A 27530-nucleotide genomic window follows, 5' to 3' on the forward strand; every position below is an offset into this window, starting at 1 on the left:
TGAGGGGCCAGCCACGTCCGCCGCCGCCGCCGGACCCCCGCCACCAAGCTCTGGGGAAGGTATTCTGGTGACAGGCACATTCGGAGGGGCCTTCCCCAGGGTCGCCTCAGGCCCGGGGTGCTGGGAAGGCCTGCGTGAGTCCCTCCAGCCTTGGCGTTTAACCTGATTTTCACCTGAAATGACTGATATAGTTTTCAGGGCCCGGAGGACTCGGAAGGTACGTAAGGCTGACACATTGCCCAGGTCCACAAATTCTGTTGTGTATCTGTAACAGGGGAAAGTCACACACGGGACAGTGACGACACGCCAGCAGGAGACACACGGTGGGGGAGGGGAGGAGGGGAGACAGAGAGAGAGTCACTTGTAGCTGAGATCCGAGAGGCGAGTCCGGGCATCTTACCTGGGATAACCGAAATAGTTTTTAGAGCTCTCAGGACCCTGAAAGTTCGAAGAGCCGACAAATTGCCTAGTTTTATATTTTCTGATACATACCTGCAGAATCAAACCACAGTTATTGGGAATCGTAAAGGAGCACCTTGGCCTGCCCGCCCCGCCCCGCCCCCTCCCCCTCTCCCTCGGGCAGGGCAGGGGGTGCTGCGGATGCCCAGGCCTCCCGGGTGTCTGCTTCCTCCTCTCCACCCTCCTGACACCAGGCCCTCGCGAGATGACCTAGGGACGTCTACACAGGAGGCCTCCACACGGGAGGCGGCTCTCTTGGTGACGGTCCTGCGAATAACCGGTGCTCTGCCTTCTTGTCTATGCCCTGCGGGATGGTGACATGAAACCACACGGCGGGGACTATGGCTGGAGACACAGCAAGGTGAATAGGGAAACGGTCTTCCAAGATGTCAGGCTGGGTGACAGTGATGCCGAGGCGGGGTTCCGGTCCCAGCTTTGCTCTGTATCATCCATCAGTCGTCTGCGATCAGCTTGTGCCCAGCTACCCCAACTACCCCAATCTGTGGAGCCTTAAGGCCTGGTTGAGACCATCACGGAGGCATAGCTGGGTCTCTGGGGGCCCAGTCCCCCTCAGTCTCATCCCAAGACCTCCAGAGACCCCCAAGGATGGCCTTGAGTCTTCACAAGAGGAGTGACCTCAGGAGGGAGGTCTCAGCAGGGCTGAGTGGGAGAGACGTTCCATCCTACAACACGGACAGTCATCCGCCTGTGGTCTTCACAGGCACAGGAGGAAGGGGTCGGATTCTGGGGGGCAGGCTGCTGCCTGAGCAGAGTGTGAGGACATGCATGAATGGGCCATGTGACCAGAATGTCTAAGAGCTGGGTGGACGGTGTGTGACCAGGACCATCGGGACAGTGGCAAGTGACTTGTGATATTTAACCAAAGATTTCACATCCAGGATGTCTGACATTTAAGCGAAGGCGTCTGATGTTTAACAAAGGACAGTGGACTCAGGATGTCTGGTTTTTTAACCAAGTGTGTCTGACCTGGTATCTGAGTGACATCAGACCCAGGATGGCAAACCAGCGGGGCTGGGTAAGTGTCATGGGTGGGTGGATAGTGCAGCCGGACGCACTCTGCCAGTCAGTCTGGACCCCCAGGCCCTTCTACTTTGCTCAGAGCTTCTGAATCTGCTTTTAAGCTGTGGGTTCCCGCAGGGAAGAACTTGTAGGCTATGTCAAGGGACTCAGTGTCCTGGAGGGAGCTGGGTCCTGCCTGGTCCGGCTCTGACACTGGGCTGACACCAACTTCCTCTATGTCCACTCATGGGGCCCTTCCATCTTCATGGGGCCCTGTGGTCCATGCCTGCTCCCTCCTCACTCGCCACATCCCTTCAGAGATGAGAAATTAGCAGACACATCCTCAGAGCTTTTCTTCTGGCTACACCAGATTCTTTTTGTGTGGTTTCCATTCCTTTCTCTGGACTCACTTCAGCTTGTAAACTCCCAATGAAGAGTACAAGTCACCTCCCTTATTCTGGCCCATATACACCTATTAATTTGGTCCAAGCTCCCTCTCTGCTTTTAATGGCTATTCCATTCTCTGTGATGACTCAGATCCTCAAATTTCTGTCCCACATTCTTCTCAGGTTTCACTTTCCATCCAGATATGGTGCTGCCACAAGACTGTCAGGTTTAGCTCAGAACACTGCTGATGTTGCCATCACATGCAAGCTATGGGTCCAGCCTGCTGGTGGCTCTGGGCCCCATTTCCTGCTGCCGGACAAATAAGCATGGCCTGTGACACCAGCCTCTTCTGGTCACAGGGAGTGAGCAGAGCATTGTGCAGATTGGAGGGAACCGGCTGTCCATCCTTCGCCCCTCTTGTCCCTCACAGACCCTGTCTGCCCCCTCCCATCTCCAGTGAAGTCCTGCATGTCTGCAGCTCGGATCCTGTGTCTCTGCCTGTCCTACTGTAGAACCCGCCTTCCCACACCCCCAGGCTTGCCCTCCATTCATGGTCCGCCTCCTCAGCAGCTGGTGCTAAGCACAGAGAAGCCAAGATCCCAAGTGTGTGCTCGCAGCAGGCTTGTGAGGCTGGCTGAGTGGCTGAGAACAGGAGTGGGGCTGGTGGTAGGGTGTTTGTGAGGTCAGGACACGTGTGGGAGGGCAGTCCCAACAAGTAGGAAGTCTCGAAGGTGAGACACGGGGCTGGGCGAGTGCTCTGCATGTCTGTGCCATGGGGGCTGCTGCCCTTTTTACTTGGTTCAGAACCTTTGGCCTGGCTGCTTCCCATGTGGGGGCCCTAGAGCCCCAGTAAGGCCTTTCTCAGGGCCCTGGGATGTGTCCTAAGAGACCCTGTATCTGGGAAAGGGCCAGCTGCGGCAGGGGCCAGGCTGGGGCTCAAGCTCTGCCCCTGTCAGGCTGGCAAAACGTTCCTCCAAGCCATTCTGCTCCTTCTGCTCTGGCCAAGCTACTGTGTAGGGGCAGACGGCTGGGTTGGCGGATCACGGGCCTAGGGAGAAGCCCTCTTGGAAGCTGAGGAACCCAGAGGCAGGAGACCCCGGCCTTCCTCCTGCTCCGCCCCCATCTTCCTGCGCAGCTCTCCTGTTGCATCACAAGGCCCCTCCTGGGCTGCTGGGCAGAGGTAGAGCCCACCCTCTCCCGGCTGCCTTCCCTCCCTTCCCCTCTAGGTTCAGTTTCCATAACAACCCCTGGAGGTGGGAGGCCGTGCTAACTGGCAGGTAATGCCCAGCCAGGAGGGGCCCCAGGAAGAACTCTGGCGAGAGGGTTGCCTGGCAGGCCTCCTGGCAACCCCGACCCTCCCACCATCTCTACACTGAGTGTGTGTGTGTGGGGGTGTTCAGGTGGAAACATCAGCCCTGGGGTGCCTCTCGAGCAAGGAGACCTGTTCTAGTTCCAACGCGACTGCTGATTCATTCCCTAATTGTGGGCAAGCCTCAGTTCCCCATCTATAAAATGGAGGAGGGGGGGTTTCAGTGAATGGACGGTTTCTGCCACCCCAGGCTCCTTCGATGATTCTAGGAGCCCCCTCCCCATTATCGAGCCATTCTGACCATAGCAGGATGCATTCCACTGCATTACCAGGGCAGCCGTTTTTTTGTCCTAAGGCAGGGCCACCACCAATCAGAGCTGCCAGGCCAACCCAGCCCAGAGCAGAACCTTGACGTTCCAGTGGGTCCATGCAGCCCCAGGGGAAGTGGGTTGCCAGTTTCTGTGAGACACCCAGGACTTGGAAATAGTCTGCTGGCCTCTGAGTCTGTTCTGCTTTGTTACCCCTGGTTTTCGTACAGAGTGAAGGCAGGGAAGCCTTGCTGAGGAAGGCACACCTGCTCTGTGATTCCAAGCGGAAGAAGCGGTTCCCCGCGGGATCCTGTGGGGATTGAGACAGATTCTCTCATGGGACAAGACAGCAGGACTCACTGAAGGCCTGAGGTCACACAGAGCACCTCCCAGAGGCATGGGCTGAAGACAGGCCAATGCCTGGCTCCTACTATTAGGCAGGGGACCCAGGGTCTGGGGGTATCGCTGCTGTGACACAGTCCTGCTCAGGCTCTGGAATGGGAAGATAGGAAAGACACAGACCCCGGACACGCCTCCCTACTCTGTGGTCTCAGCTGATGATCCTGCATCTTACCACGGAGAAAATTGAAGCAATCAGGAGAGAAATTCTCCTCTCTCATTATCGACTCTACCAACCCACTCGAAATTCTGCCTTCGGTGCTCTTAAGGCCAATGCTCCACCTGGGCCCGTGATTCCCAGCCCTCAGGCCAGCTCAAGGGCTTTGCTCCTGCAACCCGCCCCCTCCATCATCGGGCTTCTCTTCTCTCCTGGATCGTGCCCACCCCCTTACAAAGACACCTCCCGTCTTTAGAAGTGCTCCCCTGCCCATTTTCTCCAGCCCCCAGCACTCTATTTTCAAGGTTTACAGCTAACTCCACAAACAAAATGTCTATACTTGGCCCCGTCTCTTGAGCCCTATCTCATCAGGCGTATGTCCCCCACCATGTCCGGTCAAGGCCATCAGCGGCATCACGGTCCTCAGGGGTGTCACGTCGTGACTGCCATGGTCGATGCCTTGGATGTCTTCAGCCTCCTCAGGACATCTTTCGAGTGGAGTCACGCTCCTGAGCTGGCTTTCAGGACAGTCCTCTGCCTAGGCCTTCCCCCACCCACCACGGCAGTGCCCTCCAGACGCCCCGGCTCACCCCTTCTTTCCTGACCTCGAGATGTTGGAGCATCCCGTGGTACAGTTCCCAGGCGCCGTCCCTTCTCTGGCCGCGCTCACTCTAGATGATTCACTCATCCGGTCTCCTGGCTGCAAGTCTCATCTGCACCCTGATGGCTTCTAAATATATATCTCTACCTCGGACCTCTTTCCTGAACTCCAGACTGGAATATCCAGTTGCCTATTCTGTATCTCACCCTGGATGCTTTCAAATTTAATGCATTCCAATCTAGACTCTTGATTCCGTCTCTCCTTCCCTCCACCAGCTCCTCCCTTCATCCTCCATTTTAGTGAACGGTAATGCTGTTCACCCAGCTGTTCAGGCCAAAACCACTTTGGGGTGTCCTATCAGCTCTACCCTCAAAGTACATCCAAAATCTGACCGTGTCCCATAGCTTTTCTACTTAAACTCTCTGAGAGAGATGTCCCAGCCATCTCTCTCCTGGCTACTAAAATAGCCCCCCAGCTGCTGGGTAAACTTATAATACGTAGCTCAGGTCAAGTTACTCCCTGCTCTCAACCACTGGTGGCTCCTGCCACCCTGGGCTCTTACCACAGCCTGCCAAGCCACAAGTCTGTCCCCTGCCCCCCCGCCTGCCCCCTCCCCGCACTCTGCCTTTCCTCCCACTACACTCTCCCTTGCTCACTTAGCTCTGGCCAGGCCTACGTCTACACTGGCTTTGGGCAAGTGGCAGCATCTGAGCCTCAGTTTCCCCACCTGTAAAACGGTGGGCTGGAGTCAGTTTACAAGCAGAGCGCCTAGAAACCAGGTCCTGGATGCATCTTCTAACCATCAGACTCTCCACTTAGCTAGAAAGCACCCCATCAGCACGGTCTGGCTGCCTACTCTCCCTTCTCTTCCCCCCGCATGGCTGAGCTCACAGCAGGGCTGCTCATGTCTGGGGTGAGGCAGATCTTGTCACAAACAGGTAGATTTAGTGAATCCGAGAATCCTAGAAAGTAAGAACTGAACCAAACCTCTGATACCACCTAGGCCAACACTGTCCTTCCACAAGTTGCTCTGCATGGGCAGAGAGTGTTGCCCTCACCAGCTCTGCTCCCTGCCAATGCGTGGTGCCCAGCCCTGCACACACATCAGGCTTTCCGAAAGGGTTTGATGGCTAAGCCCTGGCCACAGCTCCTGCACAGGAGGCCCACCCTGATCAGTCATCCCTGTCAGAACACAGCACAGCACCCATTGCTGACACATCTTGAGGGGAATGCCTCCACCCAGCCTCGGTGAGGGTCTCTTTTTAGACAAGAAAGTGGGGCCCCAGCCTGCATGGCAGCAGGCCAGGGGTATTCACATTCACTCTCTGGCAGGCTCCTTGGGTGTCCTTGGCATTTGTTTTGTCATCTGTAAAATGGGGACAAGGAATCCCCATCCAAGATACCTCTCTGGCTGGTGTGACGACCCACTGGATCATGTCAGTGACTGGGTGCCTTAGAATGTGCCAAACGTGGAGTGAGTGGAGGCAGCAGATGTGCTGGTGTGCCTGGCATGGGCTCCTAGGGTTGCCCGGTCTTTTCCACACTCCTTCTCTTTTCTGCTGATTCATTCTTAATCACCTTGGAACCCAGGTCATTGTTCATTGTGGTCCAGAGGTTTTGGATTGTAACATTGGTTTCCTCGGTAGAAAGGACAGAGGATGCTAAGCCAGAATCGTAATGATGTCTGCAGAGCACAGGGCTGCCATGGAGCCACAGATGAGCCAGCGGGCCTGACCTCCACAGCCCACCATGTGAACTGGGGCCCCCATCTTGTCTCCCTCTTGCCACAGCAGTAAGGTGGGCTGCTCTACAGCCACTTGTAGAGAGGCATGCCGACTGCAGCAGTGGGGAGAGGGCCCGGTGGTGGCCCAGGGCTAGAGGTGATGCACACATTCCTTACTACGGCATGGCATGGCACAGTACGGCACAGAGAGCAAGGTACTTACGCCATGACTATCACACTGAAGTCTAGCCAATTCCACGGGTCCCGGAGGAAGGTGAACGCATGCAGGCAGAAGCCTCGAGCCAGAATCTTGACCAGAGACTCAAAGGTGTAAATGGCAGTGAAGGTGTACCTGGGAGGAGAGACCCGCAAGGTTTCTCAGGGAGGCTGCTGCCCGCAGGCCAGATTGGCCAGGCTCCTCACACGCAAGCAGGAGGCCTGTACAGCTCCTTTCTTAAGGAGCCCTAGTACGAGACCCTTGGCCATGCCCCATGGCAGAGCTGGAGCTTTGGTCCAAACATTGGACTAATTATTTCATCTTCACATGTTTACTCAGCGTTGCTGAGTGCTCGCCATGCACCCGAATTTTGCATTTTCCCTCCTGCTTATTTTGGCATGAGAAACACCCTCGACTTCTCTCCTCACCCCAGCCTGGGGGGCCATGCACACAGGCAAATGGTGGTCACTGGGTCTACCCTGTAAGGCCACTCAGATCATTATCACTCCCTCACCCTCGCTTGTGGGTCCTCAGCATGGTCCATGCTCAGCTACCTGCGGGGGCTTGGAAAGGGGGCTGAGGGTCTAACACCTGAGGCTGGGCGGGGAGGCCTGAAGAATCCTGATGCCTAGATGCCAGGACCATGGCCCACGGACTGGGATGGGAGCCGGCCACACCGGCGCTGCTTCCCTCATCCCCGATGCACTGATGATCCTGTGGGTCCTGTGCGAACACAGCCACAAGACAAGCCACTCTGGTGAGAGAGGCTGTCCCTGATGTTCCATCAGTTCCCTGAAAACAAACCAAACGCCCCAAGGGCCCACCAGGTCTGTTTAAAACTTGTGGGTAAGGTACTTTTCATTTGAGAAGGATGGCCTGGAAGTAAGCCATGCAAAGGGTCACTGGAGGCCGCAGAGGTAGTCCTGAAGTGGGGCCAGCCCTGGGCCTTGCCCAGCTGCTATACCCCCTGGCCACATCCCATTGGACAAGATGTGCCTGGCACATACTAAGTCCTCGATAAATTATCAGGGTTTTCTTTCAGAGCCTTCTCTGATGGGCTCAGTGCTCTTCAGGGTGGGTAAGGAAGGTATCTCCCATTTTTGCCAACCCAGAGAGCTTCATCCTCAAGGCAAGAAGCTGGCAGGACCAGGAGTGGCCAGAGGGGGAAGGGGCTGGGCCAAGGTCTCTCCAGGTGGGCAAGTCCTGCCGGTGACTTCAGGGGTGACTTCTGGGGCCACAGTATGGAATGGAAAAGAAGGGAGGGAGGGGCAGGCTACTGAGGCCTTAAGATACTCACTCGACATACTTGGTCCAGGGTGGAGGGTCGTGCTGGGCCATGAACACGCAGTTGGTCAGGATGGTGCACATGATGAGCATACTGAATAGCGTAGCGCTGGTGTCAAGGAAAGCTGTGTGCAGCGGGCCAGCCAGGCCTCTCCTGCCATAGGGTTCTGTCCCCGGGGTTGTCACTGCCATGCCAGTGCTGCCAGGTCAACGAGACAGGGGCTCCGAGGGGACAGACTGGTTGCCAGTCCCTGCCAACAACTCCCCACTGAGGCCAGCCCTGTCCTCTGCCCGGCACTGGCGGCCGGACCCCTGCCCTGCTCTGTAGCCTCTTTGGGGGCCAGCCACCAGACACCACACCATTAGCAGAGTCCCACACAGGGTCCTGGAGGGCAGGGAGGAAGACCCTCGGGACCACAAAGGCTTTTACCCCCAGCCATGGGGGAGCGCCGTCCTTAGCCCCACGAGAAGGAGGCGGGATTTAGAAGCTGTTCCTCAGGGGTTACTGCTGGGGGGAGAGGACAGTGGAGCTCCCAGTTCTCTCCCCTCCCTTCCCAGAGGCTTTTCACCTTTGGCTCAGGACTTCTCTGAAGGAGTGTTCTGCTGCCCAAACTTATACACCCTGTCAGGACACACTGACCCAGACGGCACAGGAGATGGCTTCTAGTACTGCCTCCTGCCCTTCACACGTGCTCCACCTCCTGCTCTCCTCCTCTCCCTTCAGGAAACTCCTAGCTGGGGAACCCCCTCTGAGCAGGGGCATCCCTCAGAATGAGCATCCTCTCTGGGCAGGAGCACCCCCTCTAAGCAGGCTGCTCGATCCCTAGGTGACCACACCCCAGGGCATGGGGCATCATCTCTCTTTAAGTGTGCTGCTGATCCCTCAATGTCAATGCCTATCTGTTCCCCCCCGCTCCCAGAACGGGAACTCTTCAGATGTCAGGACTGTGTTGTGGGCATACTTCTGGGCCTCCGGTCTTGAATTGAACTGCCCCAGGCTTGTCTGATCCCTGACTCTCTGGCTCCTTCTCTGCTGCTTCAAGCTGGATGGAGCTCTGACTAACCCCCACGGGTCCCTCTCATCTCTGCCAGACCTACAGAGGAGCAAGGGGCAGACCTTGGGCCGCGTAGGGGCTGGGGCACCTCCAAGGGGCCTGAGCCAGAACAGACACCCTGCTGCTCTCACAAATTCCCTCCTCAGCCCAAGAAGAGAGGCTGGGCTTCCTGTGCCCGGTGGCTGCCCCCAGGCTCACGATGTGGCCCCAGTCCCAGCTCTGCAAGCAGCAGCTGCCCGCCTGAGAATCCCTCTGGCTGCCAGGGAGCTGAAGTAATTGAGCCCTAGGGGCCTGCCTCTTTCCTCCCTAGTAGAGCTCCACCCTTTTCTAAGGCCTGGTGGGGCCTCAGGTCTGAGGGGGAGACCAGTGCAGTCAGCCTGGAGACTGGGCTTAGCTGGGGTGCTGACTTCTGGGAGACAGCGATGCTGTCCCATCTGGGGGGAGAGAGGAGGGGAGGGAGGCCTCTCAAAGGATCTAGATGCATGCCCTCCACACTCAGTCCTCCTGCTAGGGAATCCAGGGGATCAGGAAATAGCATGCCAAGCCCCACCCCCAGTTTATAATGAATTCTCCAATTTCTCACCTGAGATGAAAGAGGATCAGGCTTTGGGAACCTCCCTCAGCTATAGCAGAGCTGCTCAGCTCAGAGGCCATCGCTCCATGAAGCCCTGATTCCTCCCTGGTGGGAGGACACCTCTCTAGGCCCAGGTGTGTGTAGGGCGGTGTCCCTCAGCTTGAAAGTGGCCCATCCCTCTGCCTGTGGGTAGGTCTCCATGGCTGAGACTCACTCCCTTCTCCCTTACACACGCACATGTTCCCTACACCCAGGCTCTGTGCCAAGGCTGTCCTTACTAGGCAGACAGTTAATATGCCCCTCAACCAGCTTTATTCACTGCCCTCTCCCGTACCCCCACCTGGCCAGATCCACTACTGTGGATCCCAGGTGATTCCTGAAATATGAAAGTAATGACCCTAAGAGCAAATATTTATTGAGCCCTTCCTAGGTGCCAGGCTCTGTTCTCTGTAACCATTAACTAATTCAATTCTCCCAACAACCCAAGGGCAGTGTGTGTGTGTGGGGGGGGAGGATTTGTCTCCATTTTGTTCATGAAGAGACTGAGGCACAAGGTCAGACAGGAGGTTACTATAACAGGGAGAGAAACAGTACCCACCCTGCCCACCCCAACCACATCTTCATCCCTGACAAGCACAAATGCTAATTTCTTCAGCAAAAGGAATTTATGGATGTGATTAAATTCAGGGTCTTGAGATGGGAGAGCACCTTGGATTGTCTGGGTGGTCCCAATGTCAGCACAAGGTCCTTCTAAGTCAAAGAGGCAGGCAGGAGGGTTGGATGTCTGTGGGATATTGCACCAGGAGTTGCTGGCTTTGTATATGGGGGTGCCACAAGCCAAGGAGTCTGCACAGACTCTAGAGACTGGGGAAGACTAGGAACAGATTCTCCCCTAGTGCCTCCAGAGAGGAATGCAGCCCCGCCAATACCCCGATTTTAGCTCAGTGAGAACTTCTTGGATTTCTGACCTCCAGAACTCTAAGATAATAAATTTTTGCTGTCTTAAACCACGTTTGTGGTCATTTGTTGCAGCAGTCACACACTGTCGGTACAAGGCTGGTCAATGGCACAGCCCAGCTCAGAGCCCCGGGCTGGCCAGCTCGGGACCCCCACACTGAGCCCTGCGGCTGCACTGTCTCTGCATAACGATACCAAGGGTCAGTCTCTCTGCCTCCAGACCAAAGGGCTGGGAGTCATCCTGCTTCAGGGGGAAATGCTACCCCAAACTTGACTTCTACCATTCACAGGGCAGTAAACCAATGAGTGAAGGGCTTTGTAAAGTGTGAGCAGACTGCCACCCAGGGGAGGGATGAAACTGTTCATTATTTTAAAGAATAAACCTAAAGAGCATGTGTGCCTGGCCCTGGGTGGGAGACAGGAGGCATCTGAACAGCTTCAAGATGGGATATTATGAGAAACCAGACCAGCCTCTGGCTGGGCAGGAAGGCTTCCTGGAGGAGGAGGCATTTAGACAGGCACCCAATGCTGGGCAGGGTTCCTTCAGCAACCTATCAGCGCAACTGGTCAGGGTGATGAGGCAAGGTGGGCTGACTGGGGGAGACCCCTCTCAGTGCTCTCACTAGAGCGAAGAAAAGACCCTTGGGCAGAAAACAGCAGTGTGAACAGGCTGCTCTGGGCCAAAAGATTTGGCTGGAGTTCAGGTGAGCTGGACTCTAGCAGCAAGACTTAGGGAAGAGCCAAAGTAGACAGCCCTTCTAAGTGCTGCCAGCCAGGGCCTGGGGCCCATCCTGGGAAATGACAGGAGCTGCCTGCCTTTTCTAGACATAGTAACAGGTTAAGGTGAGGTGCAGCAAACTCTAGACTCTGGAGGCCCTTGAGTGCTGGAAGGTGCAGCAAACTCTAGACTCTGGGGGTCCTTGACTGCTGGAAGCCCTGCTTGGCTCTCTTGACCCCATGGATGGTCATTCCTGTAGGTGTCCTCCTACCTAGAGGTGCATGATTCTGCTCAAAGCATCCCCAGGTCCCCCATGGAGCTCAGCAGTAGGCCAATACCAGAGAGATGAGTCAAGTGTACCCCAGGCCAGGGCACACCTGTTTGCACTGCCTGGCAGTCTCAGGTTGATGACTGAGCTGGCCCCATGTATGGGCAGAGGCAAAGGCCAGCTCTCTAGGTGGGAGCTCAGCTGAACATCTTCAATCCTGTGGTGTCATTGTGCCCCAACACCCACTCCCAGCCTCATTATGAAAATGCCAGTAAGGACTGCCTGCATGGGGGCAGGTGGGGAATGCCTGAAACTTGGCCTGCCTGTTTTTGGATCCCAAGGAGTCAAAAAAAAGAAATGCTCGCAAACAGAGGGGATGCCGTGGGGGGCATTTTCATATATTTGTGCCATTCAATGAACATGCACACACACACACACACACTCACACAAACACACACAAACATGTGGTTTGATTGCCCATTTGAATCTGCTAGAGAAACGTGGGTGGATTTTGTGAACAGATCCTGTGCACCCAGGAAGGCAGAAAGCTGCTCCGTGTGAACGTGAGGCCTCTCTGAATGTGACTGCAGTGGAATTGGGAGTTCAGTTGGTTTCTTTTATTTAATCCTGGCAGGAACACATTCTGCAGGATTATAACAAAAATACATTGGAAAAAATAATTCTACATACCCATATTTACTTTTTAGGCCACTTCCCAGGGATGCACTGCAAGCATGGAGCACAGAGAAAAAGCCACTAGCATGTCGCCGTGAGTGCCTGCATCATTAGTAGTGAGTGGGTTTTCTTCCTTGAGAGCAGGCGCGGCCCTCCTGCTCCTTCCTAAATTTGTCTTTGGCCCCTTGCCCTCTCCAAAGGGCCTAGCACATAACTGCATGTGTGGCTCAGGAGGTGTCTGAATGGATATGAAAATGTAAGCTAATCATGGGTAAAGATTTTCAGTTTTGCAAGATGCAAAAGTGCTGGAGATTTGCTACATGACAATATGCACATAGTAAACACCACTCAACTGTACACTTCAAAATGGCTAGGATAGTAAATTTTATGTTATGTGGGCTTTTTTTCCCCACCACCATACAAGAGAATGTAAGCAGAGTGAAAGTTCATTATTTGAAGCACAGAATCTGTATGCATTCAAAATTCATAGCGACTGATAATGGGCACGGGATTCCTTTTTGGGGTGATGATATGTTCTGGAATTAGAGAGTGGTGATGGTTGCGCCACCATAGGAATATACTAAAATCTACTCAATTGTACACTTAAAAACGGTAGGTTGTGTGGTACGTGAATTATATTTCAATTAAGAAAAAAAAAATGCGCGGACAGTTTGGGGATTCCTAGGCTTCACACTGGAGCTTCTGGTCTGGTAAGGGCCAGGAATCTACATTTTAAATAAACTGCCCAGGTGAGCCTAAGGTGATCCTCACAAAAGGACAGCTGCTAACAACTGCCCAGGGTGGTGTGTGCTCGGATTGTGGGATCCTTGCAAAAATGCAGGCTCTGGGGTGGGGCCCGAGATTCTGCAATTCTTACAAGAGCCTCACGAAACTGCTGCTACTGGTCTATGTGCTACACTTTGAATGGCAAGGCTCAAGGGCACAGAGGGGCTGCTCCCAAACCTTCCCCCGCAACCCAAGATATAGACCCTTCCTCTCCCCCATTGCCCCCCGAGACCACTAAGGGGCGCTGTTGAGGGCCAGCGGAGTGCTCCCAATCCCAGGCCGTGGAGTGTCAAGGCAGCCCCTGGGAGCCCACTGCAGGGCCTCAACCATGACAAGCCACCTCCCTGGGGCCGCTGCCCTGGGGAACACAGGCCAGCTCTGAGGCCTCAGGGTGGGTTGCGCCGGGGGCAGCAGGTGGTGGGGTGGGCAGGCGGGGCCAGCCCCACACAGCCTCAGCCACTGCTCAGTGGATCCTCTGGCCAGGCTGGGGATGTCAGTTAGGGTGGCTTCATCTGGCTGCCCCCACCCCGGCCCAGTCCAGGGCCCTGCTGGAATCCTGGGGCTGCCGCTGCATCCCTGGGGGCTGCCGCGGCTGCCAAACAGTGCTGGGTTGGTTAGATACCTGGAGGAGAAGCCCCAGGTGGGAGGAGGAGCATGCTTTCAGGGAGGCCACGCCCTTGGAGTGAGGTGGAGACAGCTTAGACCAAGTGAGAAGGCTGGCCTTTCCTTCTCCCGCCATGCCGTCCTCACCAGGCTGTGCCCACACGCTGGCAGGAATGACAACTATTCTTGTAGAGGTCTTATCGCTCTTAGGGGACTGCAAAATTCCCAAAGGGGCAAAGACAGGGTCTTATTCAGCTCCATATACCCAGGGTGCCAGGCTAAGTGCTTAGGAACATTTGCAGAATGGCTCAAAATTCAATCTAGAACTACTCTTGACTCACAAAGTAAGATGTAGCTATGAACCCCAGGCTGCCCCCTGAATAGAGCCCCTCCCCACGGTGTCTGCCCCCCCTAGAGCCACCCTGCTGCTCCCACAGCCATGGCAGCATGTGGGACTTGCCCTGCACACACACATCTCAGGAACCCCCCAAGGAAGGCAGGAGCAAGCCAGAAGACGGGACAGAGCATCTACGTGCAGAGAACAAGTTTGGCACTGAGCCCCTCCAATTAACCCCTGCAGTGAGGATCAGGGACTGGGCACAGGTGGGCAGGGAACCAGGAAGGGGCATCCTTCATCCCCGCCTGGACAGAAAAAGCCCCTGAGCTGTCAGCATCTGCCTGCGTCACTTAGCTCCTCATGGGGCAGCTGTTTTCCTGAAGCCTCCTGCCCTCCTCGGAGGTTGATGGGTCGTTGCCTTGGCCTCCGGAAAGGTCCAACCAGAGTGGGGATCTGAGGGGCGACCGTGGGCAGCCTGCCACACCCATGGCTAATCATGCTGCAGAGCCCAGCGGCATTGATTCAATTAACAGCCCAGCCAGCTGCCAGCCGAAGGGAGGCTGCCCAGGCCCGCGCAGGGAGACACAGACGCCTCTGGCTGCATGCAGACACCCGTCTCCCCGCCTCCCCATCTGGGGGGCCCCTTTTCTGAAGGCCGCAGAGCAGCCGTGATTGGGTGCTGGCACCCCGTCCCACATCCCACGTCCCACGTGGCCTGAATGAGGCCCCCTGAGGGCCCAAAGGCCAGTCCTGTCCCTTGTCAAACTGCAGCACTCAGGGGCCGCTCCTCCCCAGCCGGCAGCTTTTTTAGGCTGCGGTTTATATAATTTAACGCTAACCAGAGTTCTTTGAGATAACTCTGAAACTGCAAACATTTTGTCAACACCTAATCAAAAAGCAAGTGTTGCCTCCTTTGAAGGATGCCCACATATGAATAAACCAGAGGTCTCTTTACTGGGAAGTGGCTTCTCCTTGGCTGAGCCCCAGTGACCTGCCCGAGGTCCCTGCAAGGGGATGGGGAGGAGGCGGTGGGAGGGGACTTTGGAGCCAAAGCAGAGCCGGGGGACACTGACAGACCTCCTGTCCTCTGGGATCCTCAGCAGACTGGCTTCTAGGATGTGTCTCTACTGAAGAAGCAGGGTTTCCCCCAACTTTCATGTGCCCAAGAATCCCCTGGGATGTTGCTGAGATGCAGATGCTTATTTGGCAGGTCTGCACGTCCAAGAGCCTACATTTCCAACCAGCCACTAGGTGATGACCGTGTTGGATGGTCCACAGGGATGGGCACTGCTCTTGGCCCTAAACACCCTTCCCACCCCCGTGTGGGGCCCAGAGGAAACTCGTGGCAGGGACTCACTGCAAAGGATATGAATGAACCAGAATCTTCACGGCCGCTCTCCGGACAGGGTGGAAGGGACTGAGGACATACAAGGCATTGGTGGCGCTGAAGCGGAATATGGTCTTGCCTTTATTCAGCACGATGAAGGTCTGTGAACAGAGAGCTGCTTTAGGTTGGGGCAGGAGCCCATAGACCCCTGTGGAGAGAGGATTTTGGGGGGCAGCTGTTGGCTCTGAGCCGTGGAACCCTAGCTAAGGGTTGGGTGGAAGGAAGAGAGGGATTGAGAGAGGGGGAAAGGACAAGGGAGGGCAGCCAGCCCGTTCCGCAGGTCAGCGGTGGCTCACAGTGTTGCCCATGGCTGTAGTGGGATAAGGTCAAGTTTAGGGGAATGTCAGGCTGGGTGGGACTGAGTTTAGTTTCAAAATTACAGTCCTGACAAGAGGGGGGCCTCTCATGATCCTAGCTGAGATTATTTTCCCAGGAGAGGCCAGGATGTGGCTGATGCCCGCTCCTTCCCCTCCACCCTTTTGAGCCCTTCCTGCCTGCTGGGGAGTGATGGGCTAGTTAGGGAGTTGGGTCAGCAGAGAAGACTAACAGGTGAGTGGTAGGGAGGGGAAAATGTAGACCCCAGTCCAGGAGAGAGAAGCTTTCTCTGAGGCCCTGTCTCTCTGGGTCCAGGGCAAGTGTCAACCCTAGCCCATCCCAGAGGAGATGACCTAGGGTCTCCCCCTGGGAGGATCTTAAGCAGCCCAAGGTGGGCTTTCTCCCCAAGCTTCCAGAAGACGCAGTCCACTCAGCACAATGGGGCCTGGGACTGGACAGGAGGTGCTGGGGGCTGAGCTACCAGTGCCTCCCCAGCTCCCCAGGCTAAGGCTGGCACAGCTGAGGTGGCATGGCTCTGGGGTTGTGCTTCTCTAAAGGCTGAGCTAGTGAGACAAAGTTCTATTTAATCTGAGCTGGGGAGATCAGCTGACTGGATATATCAAGACCAAAAGCTCTGCCTGTGTCACCCCTTGGGACGTGGGGCAATGTGGTCAGGGGTCAGCAAGAAGAGTCAGAAGGTTAGAGGCCAGAGTCATGCCTGGGCCATGGTTCAAGTATTCCTGATCACAGGGTTAGAAAACAGGGTCCCTGACTGCTTCTAGGCTCAACTGCCACCAGCCCCCAAAAGCCTAGCCCTGCCTTGACTCCATCCTCAGTTGGGTCCTCCTGCCATGCCTTCCGCCTGTCCCAGCTGACTCTAACGTAGCTGTCACTCTGACTGGCCACTGAAAGCTGGACTGGCCACCAGCTTTGACCTTCACTCTGACCCTAATTCTTCTAGCTGTGACCCACCATGACCTAGGCCTATCTACCCTGACTAATCCCAGCTTCTGGCCTCACTCTGACCCCAACGGTAACCCCCGGCCCTGACCTCAACCCCACCTGCATCACCTGAACCAAGGGGAAGCACAACCAGGTTCAAGATCTCTGCTCCCACCTGTGTGTATAGATTGGGTGGGCTCTCCCTTTAGCCACTCACATTCATGCCCACACCCACTCCCATCACACACAGAGACAATGGTGTACCCCTCCCCCCTAGGCTCTTGGTCTAACTTCAGTCTTACAGCACGGTCACATACTCAGGCGCCTGGTGATACGGACACACAAGATTCACACTGCCGCATGCCCACACTTGCCTTGTGAGCACCGACCCGGTCTGCCTGCCAGCGTTTTCCAGGCCTGACTGCAGTGCTGTGAGGAGCTACCTTCTTCCTCAGTACCTGGCCTTCTGGGGAAATGCCTCCACCAGATGCAAACCCTCCTCCCTCCAGCAGTGAGGCCCAGAAGTATGGGCAACCGGCTAGGCACCGGGCCTCTGCAGGAGCCCTGTGGCCTGAGAGGTGAGGCCAGGGCAGGGCACCCAGGTAGGGGAATTCACCTCCTAGGTGGAAATCCCTGCTGGAAGAAAGCCTGAGTCGCCCTGCCTGGTGCTCAAAAGCTGCTTCCTCTCCCTACACCCAGGAGGACGATGGCAGAATGAGCTCCCTCCTCACCCCTCTCAGGCCTCCTGTTGGCCTTCACAGACTCAAGACCACCTGCAAGGCCCAGCAGCTGCTGCTACCGCCCCAGCCTGAGCTACCCAGGCACAGCCAGCACCCAGCGAATTCTCCAGGCAGGAGGGTGTGGGCTACATGCTGTCCCGAGTAGGAGAGGGGACCACGTGCTGTGCTCTGGAGCCCACACTCAACTCAAGACCGGACTTAGGACTCAAATCCAAATTGCCAGCCCTGCAGGACGGGAGGAGTCTGCCCAAGGGGAAAGTCTAACGGCAGAGGACTCCCACAGAAGGCACACCACAAGGAGGCAAGATTCAACTGTGCTTGCCCGCTTCTTCTCTTCTAATACCAAACCATATCAGGCTGCGTAATTCTGGCTTTTATTCTGGAATAAAATTAAAATGATTGGAATACAGATCCCCAATGACTCACTCCCCCAGAGCCCAGGGAGCCCACCCCAAACACAGCCCCATATGGAGGCGAGGCCTTCTCCCTATCTGCTGCGCTGACAGGGGAGCTGCAGGAAGGTGTGGGCAGGGAGGTGGGCGGCAGTCACCTTTTGGGTGCTATAGAAGGGGTCCAGGTCCTCCAGGGGCTCCCCGATGAGCTCTCGGGGCGGGTTGCCATAGAGATCTGGCAGCTTTTTGGAGGCCTGCAGGTCCAGCTGGGGCCGGGGAGCCTCCTCTTCGGGCAGCCCTTCCCGGCTCTCCTGCGAGGCGGCCGAGCCTCGGGCTTGCTTCTCTGCCATGCGCTTCTCGATGGCCGCCAGGGACTCCCGGGTGAACCTGCGGAAGCTGCTGGTGCCCCGAGGTAACAGGAAGTCTGCCATCTTCTCATCCTGCTTCTGGGGCACCGGCAGTCCTCGTGTGGCCTGTGGGGAAGCCAGAAAACACAGACGCAGTGCGTGATGCTATGTCCAGGCCCAGGGGGCAGGGTGGCCACACCTGCTGGGGAGGGGCTGTGCTGGTGGAGGAAGGACGAGGTCTGCCCAGACGGTCCAGGCCACGGTTCCCAACCTCTCCAGGGGCACACCTGGCCGACACGGGCCTGGGCAAACCCAAGGTCCTCCAGGCTATGGGTTGCGTGGGGACCCGAAAGATGGTCCCCTTCCCATCCCTATGAGCACATCTGATGGCAAGTAGGCAAGAGTGGCTGTGTTGCTCAAGTCCTCTGTTCTGCCCTACTCAACCCAAAAGTGAACATTTGCACCTCTTGGTTCTTTAACCAAGCCACAAAGGTACTGACAGTCTCTGGACTAGGAGGGACACTCGCTGGGGCAGGTCTGGGACCCGTCATCTTTTTATCCCAGATCCTTGGCAAGGCTGGTCCTGAGCAAATGAATGATGAGTAGTGAGTAGGAATGATGAAGATTATGTAGGTGAGGGAAAGGCATTAGAAGGTACCCAGTGCCACCCCTGCTCTCAAGCTCATCCCTTCTATAGGAAACCCTGGGGCCTGTGGAAGGTGATCAGAGGCCTCCTGGGCCAGCACCCAAAAGCACCCACTTCTTTTCTGGGCAAATACAACCTGGGCGGTGGGGCAAAGGGTGGGGGATACTCTGTCTGTCTCCCCACTGCACCATCTGCCTGCAGGGGGAGGGTGCCCAGACTTTACTTGGGGCATGGAGGTACCAACACATGAAGGGCATCTGTGTCCGCCCAACGAGACCCAGGTAAATCCCATGGGTTTTTGGAAACAACAGGGTAACAATTTTGGAGTTGTCATCCAGATGCTACCCTGGGGTACACACGGGTGATAAAGCCCTGCTGAGAGGACCCTCCTCAAATCCCCAGGATGGGCATCCTTCCAAAAAATGGGAAATTCAGAGAATCGTGGACTCTTCACACCTCTCCACTTGATCCCCTCCTCCCCCATCTGAACAAATGAGAGCTGATACCAAGTGACAGCAGAACCAGAAAATAGTCACCACCGTCCACTGGGGCATCCAACCAGCACACACATGTGATGCCAAACCGGGAGAATGTGGGCCCCAGTGGCCTCAAACGATCCAGGACCTGGTGTGAACATGCTCTGCTATGACATGGAGACCAAAGAATGTGCTCCTGACTGTCCCAACAAAACAGGATGTGGCAGACACAGCTCCTGACTGGGACACCACCGGGAAGGGAGAGGCGGTGTCGCTAATTACCACATCAAACCCAGGAATGGCCGGGCACCAGCTCAAGAGGGCAGGGTGGACACCTGTTGGAGATCTCTGCCAGGACAGAATCCCTTTCCGTCAACCAAAGGCAGGCTTTGCCTTGATCTCACTCCCGTGAAACATGTCACCAGTGACCCCAGGGATCTGCCACACCGACCCTTGCACACAGCTTCAAAGGGCCCAGGCCCGGGATTGCTGTGAGGCAGGCACCTGGCCAGGTGACAGGTAAACAGTGAGCAAGCACAACACAGCCAGACCTCAAGAGGGCTCCTCCAGTCCCCAGGGAAGTGCAGCAAGGAATGCGTGAAGGCAAGTCAGAGGAGAGGTCCTAGGACCTAGCACTTTAAGAACCACTCCATCCCTCAGGGTCTTGTTCCTCTGTTTCATTCAAGTCAAGTTAAAGGAACATCTCTGTTAAAAATAGCAGGTGGGGGAGTAAGCTCTCATTTTGTAAAAGCATGTCCCTGTCTAGCTTCCATCTTTGAGTGAGCAAGAAAGGTGTCTGTAACACTCATCACCAAATGTGAATGGTGACTTTTTTTTTCCTCCACCGATAAACATTTGGGTAATTTTACACTTTCTTTTTTGCCCTTTTCTTCAGTGCTTGAATTGCTTATGCTGATCTTGTATTATTTTTATAAAAACAACAAAGTCATTAGGCTTTACTTAAAAAAGAAGAAAGAAAAAAAAAAAAAGCCAGTCTGGATGACAACAGCCCTTTCAGGGCAATTCGCTCCACCATCAGCAATCACTAGTCAAGTAAATCAGGAAGCCTCCTCTTTGGCTTGGAATTATTTCCTAAAAATAGTGTTCTCTGTCTCACTGTATCCATCTGTGTCCACATGCCTGCAAGGGTTCTGGAGACACGTGTATGCTCATGGACCTGCAGAGGCTCACCGGCATATACTGTGTGTGTGTGTGTGTGTGTGTGTGTGTGTGTGTGTGTGTGTAAGAGAGAGAGAGAGAGAGAGAGAGAGAGAAGGTGCATGCACATACAAGCTTACACCTGCATATACGTCTATTCTAGTAAAGGTGGTTTCAAAATGTGTATTGAAATCAATGATTCATGCAGATTGGTGCACAGGGCCTAAGTGTACAGGTGGGCGAATTTCCGCAAACTAATCACACCTGGTAACAGCACTCGGGTCAAGAAAAAAATTGTCCCCAGTCCCTCACACTTGGATTCCCCTCCAGTTGCTGACTACCCTCCCCGGTCAAGGGCAACCACTCTTTCTTGACTGCTAACAGCATAGATAGCTTTGCTTGTCTGCGGAGTTCAGGGGTTCCTAACAGCCTCCTGGACGGATGGAAAAGACTTCAGGGCAGGAAGAACCGCTTCTCCCTCTTCCCAACGTCTAACTGCAACTGAGCACTTCCCTCAATTATGAATGCAGGCAGCAAAGTGATAGCGTTAGCAATGCCTGTGACCAAGAGAACCTGCACATATTTTCCTATTCTGTGACAGGTGCCGCAAACATCTCAAATATCAAGAAGGCTTATTGATACTTAAGAATTGCAATGCTTATTAGACCCACTGCTAGATCTTATTATTGAACACGTTAATAAAGAAGTGCTGACGAGGGGAGCCTAGGTCGAGAGAGGGTTTTGTTCCCAGTGGCCTCCAGTGGAGCACCCAAATCCTTAGAACTCGGTGGTTTCTGAACCCAGAGGAAGTTCCCTGCGCCCGGGCAGCCAGGCAGCCTCAGGTTGCAAAGTAAACCAGTCAGGAGTGTCCTTTGTCTCAGGCCCCAAAGGCGGTGCGTGGTGGGCGGGCAGGATGGATCCATTTTCTCCCTTGTTCTCTCCCTGCCTGCACCTGGCTTTAGCCTTGCTCTTCCTTCAGCAGCTCAGGGCCCACGCCCTGTCTGTGGCTGAGATTGGCTGAGCCCTGGCTGCAAGGTTTCCGGTGATGCCAGGGTAAGGAGGGGCTGGGGGGCGGTCCGAGGACACTCCAGGCTCAGGCCCAGCCATACCCCGCAGGCCTAGGGGACAGGCCCCCTGATCGCCAGAGGAGGCCCCACTTCTGGCTGGGGTAGAGCAGAGGGTCTCTGTCTTGTACAGATCCAACATGTGGGGAAGCCTGGGCCTGACTGATTCCAAGACCATTCCTCTAGAAGCAACACCCCCACGACTGTCTCCTCCTGTCCAGGACAGCTTCTCCGTCTACACTGGCCCTTAGCTCTTCCCTGGGCTGAAACAGCTTCTTCCAAGGGACCACTCTTCTCAGCCTGACTTAAGTGCAAGGGGCCCCTGACTCCATCCTATTCCAAGTTTATTATTTCCAGTTACTGGGGGCATCTCCCCCAAGGTTCTGCTGGCTCCCAAGAGTTCAGGGAAACAAAATGTGAACCCTCCTTTTTTTTTTTAAGATTTTATTTATTTACTCATGAGGGACAAACAGGGAGAGGCAGAGACATAGACAGAGGAAGAAGCAGGCTCCCTGCGGGGAGCCCAGTGTGGGACTAGATCCCAGGACCCCGGGATCACGACCTGAGCTGAAGGCATTCACTCAACCACCGAGCCACACAGGTGCCCATGAACCCTCCTTTTTAAACTCTTTCCTCCTGATCCTTTCCTCTGACAAGGGCTGCACTCTCAAAGCACCATCAAACACCCCAGCCTCCACTCCCACTGCTGCTCCCAGGGACCGGCCTTCTCTCCCAGCTGGGACTGTGCTGACCTCATGGCCACTGGCCTCCCCCGTTTCCCCTTCCATTGTCCACAGGCAGCTCTACCACTCCTTGTCTCAACCATCCTCAAACACATCCCCTGTCCTCTGCCCTGTGTGATGGCAGGGCTACCTCAGGCTCTCCTCACCACCCCACCTTCTCCAGGACACCTTCTATGGTTGCCCACCCACACTGAACTCCCTCCTCTGGGCATCCAGCCCTTTCCTGCATCCCAGCCTCAGCTGCTTTCTGTTAGTTCCTGGGGGGAGTCTGATTTCACCAAACAGCCTGAAAACCTCTTCTGAGGGGAGGGTCAGGTCCCCCTCCCCCTTGAATCTCTGGCCTGTACATGTGGGGATTCACAACAGGATGGAGATGCCATGAGGGACACTAGGATTGCCCAGAAACCAGAGCCCTATGGACTTGCCTCCTCTAACTCTTCAGTTGGCCTTCCTGAAGGAAGATTTTCCTGAATGTATGGGGCACAGAGCTGGTGCTCAATCCATAGCGGTGACAATGCTATAACGTGGAACATGACAGAGTGCAGCTGTGGAGACTGTCCAGCGTTGGGGCATGACGCTCCAGACTTCTCTGGTTTCAGCATTAAGATTCCTATAGCCTGAGAGGGGATACCCTTCCGTCCAGGACAAACCAGAATGGCTGGTGCCCTGCGGGGTGAAGAGGGGCTGGCCTAACCTCTTCTTACAGTGCTTTCCTGACCATTCCCCTCCGGGATCCCACGGCAGGCATGCTCCAACATCCTGAGTCACCTCTAGCATTTCAGTCGCCTTGGAATCGCAGCCTCTGAAACACAGTATGCAAAGAATATTCTTTGCCATGTAAATTTATGCAAGGCGCTCTGTGGAAGTGGTTCCTAGGCTTCCTCGAAAATCTCTACTGGCTTCCTCTGCTCCTGCTCCTCTCTCCTGCCCTGGAGGCTCAGGCCATCTGTGCCCCTGCGCCATGGCCCTGCCTCCTACAGCCCCTCAGTCCTAAAGCAAGAGGCTCAGGGGAGAGCTTGTGGTGCCCATGAAGGTTCACTTCCCACAGGTGGAGGTGAGGGCACTAGGAATGAATTCATTTTTCCTTGAGGAGAATGAGTTAAAACTAATTAATACCTCAACTCATAGGCTCATTTTATTAATCAGACTATTCAGTGAACACTTAATCAGCACCCACTGTGTACATGGTCCTACAAATGACTTCACAGAATACTTTTCTTCCCAAAGTCATGGATCCTAAGTCAACAGGTGATGATGAGGAGATAAGGACCAGTCCTCGGCAAAGAGGCTCCATGATATGGAGCCGTATAAAGCCTTATAAAGAGGCTTTATAAGGACATTTCTATTCAGCTTTGCTGAGATGGGCAATGAAGAGATGCCTTGGGCCAGGGAACCCAGCCCTGTGCCCAGCTTCTGCCTTTGGCCTCCCTAATTCCCTCTCTGCAAGGTATTCTGTTTCTATGTGGAGTAGGGACATGGTTAGATTGCCTGTGTGGTTCTGGGTCCACTTATTGCCATGTGTCCTTGGACAAGTCAACTGATGTGTTTCTGCCTCAGTTTTCCCATTTGTAAAATGGGGTTAATAATCATACCAATTTCACAGGGCTGTTCTGAGGCACAGATTATCAATACTTACACAGGCTTGACACATGGGAATTATTTCATGAATGCCAGTTGCTCTTATCATTGTGGTCGTTGTCACTACTTTTTTCCTACGAGATCCAACTCAGAGGATCCTCCTCTGAAAAACCTGTCTTGCTGCCCACCCCAGCCAGCCCTCCCTGCCTGGCTGGCCTTCCCTTCTCTGCATTCCCAGAACACTTGTATTCCCATACCCACTTTATCATAGAATGGAGTAATTTACTTCCACACCTGCCTCTCCCTTCAGCTGTGTTCTGAGCTCCCAAAGCACAGTCTGGCCCACAGACGTGCCTCTAAGGGCCTGGTGAATGAATGAATGAGTGCCACATTAACCTTCCTATTGCCCAGCCACTAAGCCACACCGTGAACTTGGACAATGTCACAACGTTCTGGACCTTGGTTTTCTCAACCATGAGCTGGGTGGGCCATTCCAGCAGTATCGCGTGCTCACCATGTGCCCAGGACTGCTGTAAGCACTATTGTGATCACCTTATTTCATCCTTGCAACAATTCTAGGGAGAGGGGATTATTATCCGTTTTACAAAAGGAAACCTGATGCTTAGAGGTTAAGTAAGCAAGCCCCAGTCTATCTGAAGCCAGGTCTCATGAAGCTACTACATTGCCTCCTAACTCTGATGACACAGAGGGGCTGCCCCCCCTGGGCGGGGCACGTCTGTGATCCCCACTACAAAGCTAGGAGTCCCGCCCTGTTGGCCTCCTCCGAGGCTGGTCTTCCCTCTCAGCAGCCTGGCTGGCTGACCTGCCTATGCCCACGCGTGGGCAGATACTCCCAGGGAGACTTGGCCGATTTCTGCCAATGCCCAGAGTGTCAGCAGTTTCTCTGTCAGAAATGATTCCCCAGCAGTTTTTCTCTCCAGCTCTGGGACTGTTCAACTGCCCTGTCCAACAGGGTAACCACCCAGCCCACCTGGCTACCGAGTACTTGGAATGTGGCTAGTGCCCACCAAGATGTGCCGTTGTATAGTCCACACCCATTCTGAAGGCTTAGTATGGTAACAAATGTCAACTATTTCATTATTAACTTTTAAACACTGACTACAATTTACGCTGATAATATTTTGGATATACGGGTTAAATAAAATGTTAAAATTAATCTGACTTGTTTCTTTTGACTTTTAAAATACGGCTACTAGAAAATTTTAAATTGCATATGTGACTTGCATTTGTAGTTTGCATTCTGTCTCTATTGGATGGCATTCCCTCCCAGCGCCAGGCCCTAAACCCTTACAGAGTTCCACCTGCATTAGGCTGGGCCTCAGGCAAGCCTGGGGGTGGGGGAGGGAAGAGAAACGGAGGGGGTGGGGGTTGGGGATAGGTTGAAAGAGAGTTGTCTTCAGCAATCCAGAGAGTGGCCACCCCGTTCAGGGCAGCGGCCGGGAGTGGTAGTGCAGCCCCGAGCCACAGGTTGGGGAGAGGGGGGGGGAGTGGGAGGGGTCGACAGCATCCCTCCAGCCCGGGCAATTATCTGCACAGTCCTGGCTCTCCCAGGGTAACCGCTTGGACAAAGGCTCAGTGGGGGTGCCAGCTGGTGCTCGTGGCCTATGCATTCAGGTCCTTGCTCCCAGATCAAAGGCACATTGGCACGTCCTTGTGCAAGGCCTCAGCTAACCGGCTCCCTGCAGGCTCCACTCCTTTGAGGCTGCACAGGCATTAACTCTGTCTAGTCCGGATCCCGATCTTTGGGGCGGACGATCCCGATCCGATCCGATCCCGAGGGGGCTTTCCTTCTCCAGTCCCTAGCCCAGCCCCCACCAATCTGGGGAAGTCCTGCAGCATCCCCCCCATCCCTTCTGGAGGCGAACACACCCACCCCAGAAGCCGGGGATGCCCTCATTTACATACATTTGCATCTCATTTATTCCAACACTCAGGCTGAAGCCGAGGCTAATTCTGCTGACAGGAAAACCCTACCCGCTTGCTCTGCTGAAGTGATTCCCCAGGCAGGATAAAATGGGGTCCCTGTGACCAGGTCCCTCTATTTGGAGTGGGAGCTGAGGGGAGAGCTGGAATGGGGCGGGGGCACCTTTGGCTCGAGCCCTGGACTCAGCCAAAGCCTCTCTTTTTTCAAAGTCCTCCTTCCCCACAGTAAGGACAGCCTGATGGGGGGCTCGGAAGTGGCTCAATCATCTTGAGTTCAGTGGTGTTTGGTATTTCCCGTGCCAGGTCAGGGGATTTGCAAACTCCCCAGGTCATTCAGAGCCCCCTCCACAGGGCAAGTGGCATCCCCTTCCCCCCCAAGCCTGAGTCTGCCTTGTAACCCCATTTACTGCTGCATGCACAGGGGATCGGTGCCATTATGCTGGGAGGCCCTGAGATGGTGATCAAGACCCAGGGCTGCTGCCTACGGGCCTGGGGTCTCCAGGGTGGGGACCTGGGTGATCCATGATGTGACCACACAACTCAGAAGTCAGACAGCTGGCTCCACCAACCAGGGCTGCCCGGACTGTGGACCATCTCTACCCACTACACACTACACACAGTCAGGCAAGAGGGTGCTCACCCGTGGCCTAGGAAGCACCCTGGTGGCACACAGGTGCCCATGAGACAGCAGTCAGCATCTTAAGCCTCTCTACAGCCCTATTTCTCTCAACTCATTTTTCTCAATACCTGGGCTAAAGAAAAAAAAAGGACTTCACAGGGCAACTGTGCACTGATGCCATGGCAATTGAAGCACTTATGGAGCACCTACTATGTGCACTGAGGGAGACAGAGTTGCCCTAGAGAAACCCGGTGGGGGCTTAGGGTCCCTTAGCCCCCAGAGAGAGATACGTCGATCCACTCATACCCAAAATCTATGCCACAAAAGTGTTCATGACATAGTATAGGCATATGTGCAATCCTTTTTCCCCATTACTTTTTGAAATTGAGGTATTATATATTTTATATATATATATATATATATATATATATATATATATATATGAAAAAGCACAGATTTTAGGCGTATAGGTGAATGAGTTTTAACAAATGCATATACTTGTGTTACTACCACTCCAGTTAAGGCAGTAAACCTTCCCACCACTCCAGAAAGTTCCCTAGTGTCCCCTTCCGGTGAACTCTGCAGATTTCTATCACCATAGATCAGTTTTGCCTTTTCTAGAACTTCACATCTATAGAAACATAACGCATGGGCTGTTTGCGTCAAATGTTCTTCTCGACATAACGCTTCTGAGACGTTTACTTTGTATTTGTTGGTGACTGCCATCTGAGTTCCCTTTGCAATGCACTGTGACCGCACGTGACCCATCCGGGGACAAGTCCTTCACTCAATCACAAAAGGCAAGGACTGGAAAGGACCTGAAGTCCAGCTATCTCTGGGGACGAACGTCCCCAGGGGATCCTTAGGGAGTATTTTTCTCTCCTTCCCTCAGACATTTCCTGAAACAGAAACTCAGCAATTATACATCTAACAGGCACCCAGCTCAGCAAGCGAGTGGGGGCTTTCCCTGGGTTTCCACTTTTGTTAGCAACGAGCTGTCGCTTTATTTAACTGGCAGTCTGTGCTGCATCGACCCACCACGGGTGGTGGTGGTTGTGGTGGTGGTGGTGGTGGTGGTGGTGGTGGTGGTGGTGGTGGTGGGGCTGGCGCTGCAAATGGCCAGCCCAGCTCAAGTCTGGCTGTAGTGGGCAGGCCTCTGCCCCTCTGGCTCCCCACACCCCCATACCAGCTGGGTATCCCTTGGAGGGGGATGGACTCAGGGGCTGGGATTTTTGCCGGGGCTGGGTCCCAAGGCAGGCAGCAATGCTGGGCAGCAGAGGGCGGGCTCTTTGGCTCTGAGGGGCTCTTTGGACCACTTCCCTGTTACTTGCTGGCCCAGGTC

General features: G+C 54.7%; 1 protein-coding gene and 1 long non-coding RNA gene across 8 annotated transcripts in view; one reads left to right on the forward strand and one right to left on the reverse strand.

Annotated features, from left to right (window-relative positions):
* SCN5A (sodium voltage-gated channel alpha subunit 5) overlaps positions 1–27530 on the reverse strand; it is a 96035-nt gene that overhangs the window by 61924 nt on the left and 6581 nt on the right. For 4 of the 7 annotated variants that reach the window (XM_049099806.1, XM_049099804.1, XM_035704848.2 and 1 more), the window contains exons 2-6: positions 17772–18086; positions 15207–15325; positions 7878–7967; positions 6587–6715; positions 174–265 (exon numbers count right to left, since the gene is read on the reverse strand). In XM_049099806.1, coding sequence (XP_048955763.1) covers positions 174–265; positions 6587–6715; positions 7878–7967; positions 15207–15325; positions 17772–18044 — 703 coding nt within the window. In that variant the 5' untranslated portion in view covers positions 18045–18086. Of the gene's footprint in view, positions 1–173; positions 266–400; positions 493–6586; positions 6716–7877; positions 7968–15206; positions 15326–17771; positions 18087–27530 lie in introns of all 7 variants that reach the window. The other 3 variants (XM_049099807.1, XM_049099805.1, XM_049099802.1) reach the window with 1 other exon arrangement.
* On the forward strand, positions 3052–4883 carry LOC125753410 (uncharacterized). The gene is made up of 2 exons (XR_007405167.1): positions 3052–3143; positions 3714–4883. It is a non-coding gene; the product is annotated as an uncharacterized LOC125753410 (long non-coding RNA).

Source organism: Canis lupus, chromosome 23, assembly GCF_003254725.2.
Source record: "Canis lupus dingo isolate Sandy chromosome 23, ASM325472v2, whole genome shotgun sequence".
NCBI classification, from domain to species: Eukaryota; Metazoa; Chordata; class Mammalia; order Carnivora; family Canidae; genus Canis; species Canis lupus.